The sequence below is a fragment of the Babylonia areolata genome, chromosome 30 (assembly GCF_041734735.1).
Source record: "Babylonia areolata isolate BAREFJ2019XMU chromosome 30, ASM4173473v1, whole genome shotgun sequence".
Classification (NCBI taxonomy): Eukaryota; Metazoa; Mollusca; class Gastropoda; order Neogastropoda; family Buccinidae; genus Babylonia; species Babylonia areolata.
In genome coordinates this window covers 2,197,183-2,207,182 of record NC_134905.1, presented here as the reverse complement: position 1 = coordinate 2,207,182, position 10,000 = coordinate 2,197,183, and the positions used below count along the sequence as shown (strand labels likewise).

The following is a 10,000-nucleotide window of genomic DNA, read 5'->3' as shown; positions in this document are numbered from 1 at the left end:
AAAAATAGGAAAAATTCAGTTCTTTCCAGTCATCTTGTTTAAAACAATATTGCACCTCTGGGATGGGCACACACACACACACACAAAAATGAAGCCTAATTATATGCAAACTGCATTTACTGTTATATTTATATTTTTTGTATTCTCTAAACTTGTCACTTTGACCTCTTATTCTGACACAACAACAAGAGGAGTCATTATTATCATTTTTTGTTCAAACAGGAACTTCTTTTGCTAAGCATGGGAGTTTTATTTATTTTACAAACGTTATTGGTGCAGTAAGTAAAAAAGGGAAATTACTCTGTAATTAATGCTAGGGGACTTAATTTGCTTTAAACTGATCTTTCTCATCTTAAACATTATATTTTGAAATTATACTCAGTACATAAAAAGCTTGGATTTTTAAAAAGTGTATCACAAGTGAGTCTTGAAGGCTTTGCCTCTCTTGTTGCTGTTTTTGTTATTGTTGATCACGATATAGTAAGGTAAATTGAGGCAAAGGAAGGTAAGGTGTGGTGAGGTGAGGTAAAGACAACATTAGGTAACAGGACACAGGGTGAAGTCAGATAGGGTAAGATAAAGAAATGCGTCCATATTTTGTCTGTTAGTCAACCAATGTCTGTAAAATATCCGTTGTTCAACACCTCTCCTTATTTGTCGCTAGTTGAACGTCTGTCCTGATTAATTGTGCAGTTCTAACCACTGTTTTTATATCTCGTTAGTTCAACACCTGTCTTTATATGTCTGAAGTTTAACCACTGTCGTTATAAGAACTGCGTCGGTAGTTTAACGTCTGTCCTTATATATCTGTAGTTTATCATCTGTCCTTATATTTCTGTAGTTTAACCACTGTCCTTATATAACTGTAGTTTAGAATCTGTCCTTTATGTCTGTAGGTTGAGCACTGTCCTTATTTGTCTGTTGTTTATCATATATCCTAATATATCTGTAATTTAACCATTGTCCTTATATGTCTGTAGTTTGACCACTGTTCTTACATGTCTGTACTTTAGCCACTGTTCTTACATGCCTGTAGTTTAACCACTGTTCTTACATGTCTGTAGTTTAACCACTGTTCTTATATGTCTGTAGTTTAACCACTGTCCTTGTATATCTGTAGTTTATAATCTATCCTTATATGTCTGTAGTTTAACCTCTGTCCTTTATGTCTGTAGGTTGAGCACTGTCCTTATATGTCTGTAGTTGATCATATGTCCTAATATATCTGTAGTTTAACCATTGTCCTTGTATATCTGTAGTTTAACCACTGTCCTTATATGTCTGTAGTTTAACCACTGTCCTTATATGTCTGTAGTTTAACCACTGTCCTTATGTGTCTGTAGGTTGAGCACTGTTCTTATATGTCTGTAGTTTAACCACTGTCCTTATATGTCTGTAGTTTAACCACTGTCCTAAAATGTCTGTAGTTTATAATCTGTCCTTATTTGTCTGTAGTTTAACCACTGTCCTTATATGTCAGTAATTTAACTGCTGTCCTTATATGTCAGTAATTTAACCACTGTCCTTATATGTCTGTAGTTTGACCGCTGTTCTTATATGTCTGTAGTTTGACCACTGTCCTTATATGTTTGTAGTTTGACCACTGTCCTTATATGTTTGTAGTTTGACCACTGTCCTTATATGTCTGTAGTTTGACCACTGTCCTTATATGTCTGTAGTTTAACCACTGTTCTTATATGTCAGTAGTTTAACCACTGTTCTTATATGTCTTTAGTTTAACCACTGTCCTTATATATCTGTCGTTTAACCACTGTCCTTATAATGTGTGTGTACTTATTGAAAAAAAAATCTTGTCAGTAGTTTAACGTCAGTACTTATATGTCTGTAGTTCAACCACTGTCCTCATATGTCGGTAGTTCAAACACTGTCCTTATACGTCTGTAGTTCAGCTATGTATGAGAACAAACGTCCGCAGTTTAACGTCGGCCTTTATATGTCCTTGCACATCTTCTCCCACACAAACCCCAACAGATCGACAGAGAGGCGCCTATCCAAAGGGAGATCATCTCACCAAGGACGTTCACTCTGCGCCACCTGTCGTGGTCCCCATGGCAGCTAGTCATCTCCCCTGCCTTGCCCCCTCCGCCGGCGGAGGGACAGCGGCAGGAGGACTGGGAGCCTCGCTGTGACGCCGACCCATCACGAGGCTACAGGAGGAGGGGTCAGAGCCTGGGCGACCACCATCACCCTGACGACGACCCTCCCACCACCTCCGCGGCGCTGTACGAGCTGGCTGTGCAGCCTGCAGGGACGAGCAGGAAGCTGGTGGTGCTGCACAGGCTCCTGACCCAACCTCCTCCTCCTCCTCCCGGCCAGGGCCAGGGACAGCCCTCCACCTGGGAGGACCTGCTTCTGGGGCGCGGCGACGACGTCCGGAAGGAGGTGGACGAAGCGGTGGGCGAAAAGAAGTGCAGTGTGTTCGTGCGCCGAGCTCCTTTGGCGCAGGGCGGGGCGAGGGCGCGGAGGGTGGTGGAGGCCGCCCTCCACAGGTATGACTACGCCTGGAACGACCTGCAGGGGCTGAGGAGGACCGTCAGGCGTGTGTCCTTCCTCACGGCTGGCTTACGGGGCGGCGGAGGCGTCTCTTTCTTCTGACTGCGGCTGCTGACACTGGTGGTGGTGGTGTTGTCGTTATCGTTGTCGTGATTGTCATCATCATCATCATCTTCATCGTCGTCATTGTCATCTGGTCATGAGAACGACACTTCCGGAACCACACACGTCACCTTCTTCTGATGGCTGTGACAGAGTGTCTTCGTCGCCGTCGTCGTCGTCGTCGTCGTCATCGTCATCATCATCATCATCGTCGTCGTCGTCGTCACCATTGTCATCGCCATCGGATCGACACACACACACACGGGACACAACGTTACCTTCTCCTTAAGGCTGTTGACAAAGTGTTGCCGTCGTCATCATCATCATCATCATCATCATCATCATCATCATCATCATCATCATCATCTTCTTCTTCTTCTTCTTCTTCTTCATCATCATCATCATCATCATCATCATCACAACGATACACACGGTACCTTCTTCTCATGGGTGTCGATGGCGTTTTCGTCATCGTCACGTCATAATCTTTATCATCATCATTATCATTATCATCTGATGGCGGTGACGTAGCGTTGTCATTGTCATCCTCCTCCTCATCAACTCCCCGTATGACCAGTTATATATCTATCTATCTATATATATACATATATATATATATATATATATATATATATATATATATATATATATATATATAGTTTATTTACCCCGCCATGTAGGCAGCCATACTCCGTGTGCATGCTGAGTATGTTCTTGTTTCCATAACCCACCGAACGCTGACATGGATTACAGGATCTTTAACGTGCGTGTTTGATCTTCTACGTGCGCATACACACGAAGGAGGTTCAGGCACTATGTAGGTCTACATATAATTATGTTGACCTGGGAGATCGGAAAAAAAAGAAAAAAAAATCTCCGCCCTTTTTACCCACCAGGTGCCGTTACACGAGATTCGAACCCAGGACCTTCAGATTGAAAGTCCAACGCTTTAACTCTCTCCATACGAACGGCGAAAGAGACGACGTTAACAGCGTTTCACCCCAATTACCATCATCAAAATATTGCAAGCGGAAGGCTCTTATACTGAAGACGTGAATGTTGACAAAGAATACCACAATTCTGACGACGGAAGCTAAAGGTTGGGTCATTGAGACACCCACTGGACATCCGAGGGGTCTGTGTAGAGGAGAAGAGAGGACTGGCCGTACTGAGTGAGTTAACCCCTCGGTTGTTTCCGCCCGAATGTGTGTGTGTGTGTGCTTGTTTTCAGTGTGTGTTGTTGAGGTGTTGTGTGGAGAAGCAAAAGGGAGAAATGGTGGGGCTGAATTTTTGGGTGTTGCAGTTGGGTTTTTGTGATGTGTGCGACTGATCTCGGATGTTCGATGTGGTTTTGGAGCGTTTAATATGGACATTGAATTAAAATAAAATTTTTTTAAATTTTTTTTAATTAATTATGACCTTTTGGTGCAATGTTTTGTCATAATTCAAGTGTGTTTCTTTAGTTGGATCAACCTGTATATAGTGCATGTTTTAATGGATGGCACATATGTGTATGTGTGGGTATATTATGTGTATGCATGTACGAATCTCTCTCTCTCTCTCTCTCTCTCTCTCTCTCTCTCTATATATATATATATATATATATATCTGTTGTATGCGTGTGTCTGTGTATGTCTGTGTGTCTCTGTGACTGTCTCTGTGTGTCTGTGCCTGTATCTGTGCATATGTGTGTGTCAGTTAAGTGACTTTGTGTGTGTGTGTTAAGTGTGTAATTTCAGGTCATTAGGAGAAACGCACATGATGTGTTTTTTGGGTTTTTTTTCAACTTTTGTTATTGTTGTTGGGGTTGTTTGTGTCGTTGTTTTGTTGTTGTTATTGCTGCTGACATTTAAGATATTGATCTACCTCCGTTCCCAGTCGATTCAGATTGTAACCAAAGCCATGCTTCCAAAGTGGTCTTCGCACAGTGATAAAATATGAATGGTTTTGTTGGCATTCGAGTGGTTTTTTGCAACGGAAATATAATGATATAATTATTAATACATTTTCTTCCTCTTCGGTCTGGTGTTTTTTTTAGCTTTCCGGGTAAGTGGTAAGCATGCTTGTGGGACGTGTCTGTCTGTCTGTCTGTCTCTGTCTTTGTCTGTCTGTCTTCCTTACTATGCCTGTCTGTCTGTCTGTTTGCCTGTCTCTCTTCCTTATATGCCTGTCTGTCTGTCTGTCTGTCTGTCTCTGTATCTCTCTCTTCCTTACTATGCCTGTCTGTCTGTCTGTCTGTCTGTCTCTCTCTCTCTTCCTTACTATGCCTGCCTGTCTGTCTGTCTGTCTCTCCCTCTCTCTCTTCCTTACTATGCCTGTCTGTCTGTCTGTCTCTCTCTCTCTGTCTCTCCCTCTCTCTCTTCCTTACTATGCCTGTCTGTCTGTCTCTCTCTCTCTCTCTGTCTCTCCCTCTCTCTCTTCCTTACTATGCGTGTCTGTCTGTCTCTCTCTGTCTCTTCCTCTCTCTCTTCCTTACTATGCCTGTCTGTCTGTCTCTCTCTCTCTGTCTCTTCCTCTCTCTCTTCCTTACTATGCCTGTCTGTCTCTCTCTCTCTGTCTCTGTCTCTCCCTCTCTCTCTTCCTTGCCAAGCAGATGCCTGACCAGCAGCGTAACCCAACGCGCTTAGTCAGGCCTTGAGAAAAAAAAGTAAAATAAAATAAAAAGAAATAAGTAAATAAATAAGTAGATAGATAATAGATAAATACATTAAAAAAAAAAGAACTACTATTACTAATAATAATATTTATAAGGCGCAAAAACTTGATGAAGTCAACTGTAAGTGTACCAAAAAACAAAAACAAAAAAAAAAGACACTCAGAGACACAGACACACACACACACACACACACACACTTCGTTGATTGAAGAACAGTTTACAACATGCTTGAACTTCACACACAATTCCATCACGTTGTGAACTGAAGAATAACCGGTTTGCGATTCTCAACATCCTCAATCCATTATGCATCCTTGAGGGCCAGTCGGCCTTTGGGAACCATCCCAACGCCAACTGAACTGTCCTACCCTTCCCCCACCCCACCACCACCTCTTGGCGGAGAGAGTGGAGGGATGTAACCTGGGCAAGACACTCTCCACCATAATCAGATTCTAGCCCCAGATAGTCGGGACAGCAAATGCTTCCTCTGCTGTTCAGGTGGTCATAGTCGGACACGACTGACTATCATAAATCGGTCTATGTCCGACGTGCGACGCCCACGTACCCTACCCCCACCCCCTCCACCCCTCCTCCTCTCGCCCATTTGCGGATGTGGGGACAAAGGGGGAGGAGGGGAGAGAGAGAGAAAGTGGACCAGGTGGGATACACAACGGACTTCCTCTCAACAACATTTTGACTACCACGTCCACAACGTTGTTCTGTTGGCACTCGAGTTGTGTTGACAGCGGATATAGATTGATATAAACCCTTCCTCTTTGTCGGAGGAAGGTGGCAGAATGGTTAAGACGCTCAGCTGCCAATACAGAGTGTCCGTGAGGGTGTGGGTTCGATTCCCACTCTCGCCCTTTCTCCCCCAAGGTTGACTGGAAAATCAAAACTGAGCGTGTAGTCATTCGGATGAGACGATATACCGAGGTTCCGTGTGCAGCACGTACTGGGACTGGTGAGGCGGGTGGCTAGACACCCTTATGGAGATCCATAAAAGGGCGTCGGCTCAGGAGAGCCACCGACGGCCATCTAGCTCCACTGTGCTGTGTACATGCCACACGCAGTTGGCCCCCGGGGTGTGTCTACCCATGTATGCGAAGTCTGGATCCGGCAGAATCTGCGGAAGAAACCTACCGGTTCAACGGAGAGGAAGGCGGTTACAGCAACGCACTGTGGAGTGCAGAGAGCAAGATGAGACACCGAAAGGATATCTTGGTCATCCACTGCATCCGTGCTCATCCTCCAGTCGTCTCGACTTAGTCTTGCCACTGGAAATTGGTGGACCCGGACGAGAGAGTGAGGTCGACGTTGCGCAACTCCTCTTCACTTTAAACAAACTCATCGCGCAAGTCATCAGTCATCCAAAATGACCTTTCATCCTTCATCATTTCATCACCCCCAAGTCCTGTGGCGACAGGCGAGCGACGAAACGACAGGTGTGGGTACACTGGCAGTCGCAGCCGCAGACCTGCACGCAGGCGGCTCAGGCCATAGGGTCGTTCTTCGTCGACAGGAGCAGCGATGGAGCTCGGCAGCCGTCTGAGCGTCTGAGCAGCCCTCTTTAGGAATGCACTGCTCACCTCCCTGGCATGAGGAAGGGGCTAGAAAAGGTGCCCTAAAAATTGCCTGCTCCATATCACCCTGGCCAGCATACCGCGGCTGGCGGGGACCCTACATCAGCGGTCGAAACAAAGAGAAAGAAAAGAAAAAAACAAGGATCGTTCCTCTCACCATTGGTGCTTGGAACATAAGGACTCTCCTGGACAGAGATAACGCAGACAGACCCCAAAGGAGAACAGCACTAGTTGCATCCGAACTCGCCAGATACAACATCGACATCGCAGCCTTGAGTGAGACTCGGCTTGCAGGCGAAGGCGAGCTCTGTGAACGGGGATCTGGTTACACCTTCTTCTGGAGTGGACGAGGAAGCAAAGAGCGACGTGAGGCTGGCGTTGGTTTTGCAGTAAAAACAGCACTTGTCAGCAAGCTAGCTGGAATCCCAAAGGGAGTCAACGATAGGCTTATGACCATGAAACTCCCACTGGCATCTGGCCAGAAGCACCTCACCATTGTCAGTGCCTACGCCCCAACCATGACCAACCCGGATGAAGTGAAGGCGAAGTTCTACGAGGACCTTCACTCTGTCATTGCTGCCATCCCTAAAGCAGACAAGCTCATCATTCTTGGGGACTTCAATGCTAGAGTTGGCTCTGACTACATCTCCTGGGATGGAGTGATTGGAAAGCACGGTGTGGGCCACTGCAACCCAAATGGATTGCTTTTGCTTCAGACCTGTGCAGAGCACGAACTGCTGATAACCAACACAGTTTTCTGCCTCCCTACCCGTAACAGGACGTCATGGATGCACCCTCGCTCAAAGCATTGGCATCTCATCGATTATGTCATCGTCAGGAAAAGGGATAGGCAAGACGTACGTGTAACAAAGACCATGTGCGGCGCCGAGTGTTGGACAGACCATCGCCTTGTAGTCTCGAAGCTGAATATTCGAATCCAACCCAAGAGACGCCCCCAAGGCCAGAAGGCTCCAAAACGGCTCAACATCGCTAAGCTGAAAAGCAACACCATCAAACAGTCCTTTGTGGAGCTGCTGGAAGATCGTCTGGAATCCGCCTCTCTGGACAACCAGAATGTGGAGTCTGACTGGAGGACCCTGCGTGAGCTGATCTATAGTACAGCTTCAGAGACCCTTGGACCCATGACCAGAAAGCACAAAGACTGGTTTGATGAAAACTGTGATGAAATCAAGCAGCTTCTGGATGAGAAACGCCGTCTGCATCAAGCCCACCTGAGCAACCCAAAGTCCACATCAAAAAAGGATGCATACAATGCCATCCGCAGGACTGTACAGCAAAAGTTACGCCAGATGCAGGATAAGTGGCTGAGTGACAAAGCTGATGAGATCCAGGGATATGCTGACAGGCACGATATGAAGAGGTTCTATGATGCCTTAAAAGAAGTCTACGGCCCCACATCCTCAGGATCATCCCCCCTCCTCAGTGCAGATGGGAATACCTTGATCACCGAGAAGGAGAACATTCTCGAACGGTGGGCTGAGCACTTCAACAGTGTCTTAAATCGCCCTTCCTCCATAAATGATGAAGCCATAGACCGTCTCCCACAAGTCCCCACCAACGAAGCACTGGACGATCCGCCAACACTTCTTGAGACCCAGAAAGCAATCCGTCTGCTATCCAGTGGCAAAGCACCTGGCTCAGACTCCATACCAGCAGAGGTCTACAAGGATGGAGGCACTGTGCTGACTGAGAAGCTTCATCAGCTGTACTCACTCATGTGGAAAGAAGAGACGATCCCCCAGGATTTCAAAGATGCATCTATCATTCACTTGTACAAGCGAAAGGGGAACCGGCAAGCCTGTGATAACCATCGGGGCATTTCCTTGCTCTCCATCGCAGGCAAGATACTTGCCAGGATCCTACTTAACCGCCTCACAGCACACCTTGACCAAGGTCATTTGCCTGAGAGCCAATGTGGATTCCGGAAAGAGCGCGGAACCACTGACATGGTGTTTGCTGCAAGGCAGCTGCAAGAGAAATGTCAGGAGCAAAATGCTGATCTGTTCTCCACCTATGTCGACCTCACTAAGGCCTTCGACACCGTGAGTAGAGAGGGACTGTGGAAGATCATGGCCAAGTACGGATGCCCTCGGAAATTTATTTCCTTGGTCAGCCAATTCCATGAAGGCATGCAGGCTCGAGTCCAGGACAGTGGTGAAACATCTGCTCCTTTTGCTGTCACAAATGGTGTCAAGCAAGGCTGCGTCCTGGCTCCAACGCTGTTCAGCCTCATGTTCTCTGCAATGCTTACTGATGCCTTCAGAGATGGCGATGTTGGAATCGGCCTAAAGTACCGAACAGATGGCAAGCTGTTTAACCTCAGAAGGCTTCAAGCAAAAACGAAGGTCATGACAGACATCATCAGAGACTTTTTGTTTGCTGATGATTGTGCCCTCAACGCTGGATCTGAAGCTGACATGCAACTCAGCGTCGACAAGTTTGCCACTGCCAGCAGGAACTTCGGCCTTACCATCAGCACGAGGAAAACTGAAGTTCTCCATCAGCCAGCCCCAGGGAAACCCTACGTTGAGCCCAACATCACAGTCAACGGTCAGAGACTCAGTGCGGTGGAGCGGTTCACATACCTTGGCAGCACACTGTCACGAAATGCGACCATCGACGATGAAGTGAACGTCAGGATTGCAAGAGCAAGCGCAACTTTTGGTAGACTCAATGCAAATGTCTGGAACAGAAGAGGCATTAGTCTTGAGACCAAGCTAAAGGTCTACAGAGCAGTAGTTCTCCCCACACTACTGTACGCCTGCGAAACTTGGACAGTGTACCAACGACATGCCAAGAAGCTGAACCACTTCCACACAACATGCCTAAGGAAGCTACTGAACATCAAGTGGCAAGACAAGACCCCAGACACAGAGGTGCTCGCAAAAGCCACCCTTCCCAGCATCTTCACCATCCTGATGCAGTCCCAGCTTCGCTGGGCTGGACACGTGGCGCGCATGCCAGACCATCGGCTGCCCAAAAGGCTCTTCTATGGCGAGCTGCAACAAGGGAAGAGATCACACGGAGGTCAGAAGAAGCGCTTCAGAGATACTCTGAAAGTCTCTCTGAAAGCGTTTGATATCAACCCTGACTCCTGGGAGGAATCTGCAGTGGACCGTGACAA

General features: G+C 46.6%; 1 protein-coding gene across 1 annotated transcript in view; it reads left to right on the top strand.

Annotated features, from left to right (window-relative positions):
• The window catches only part of LOC143275467 (uncharacterized), an 11,312-nt gene extending 8,135 nt beyond the window's left edge, over positions 1 to 3,177 (top strand). Inside the window, exon 5 of the mRNA XM_076579612.1 lies at positions 1,993 to 3,177. Coding sequence (XP_076435727.1) covers positions 1,993 to 2,616 — 624 coding nt within the window. The 3' untranslated portion in view covers positions 2,617 to 3,177. The remainder of the gene's footprint in view (positions 1 to 1,992) is intronic.
• Positions 3,178 to 10,000: the final 6,823 nt, after the last annotated feature.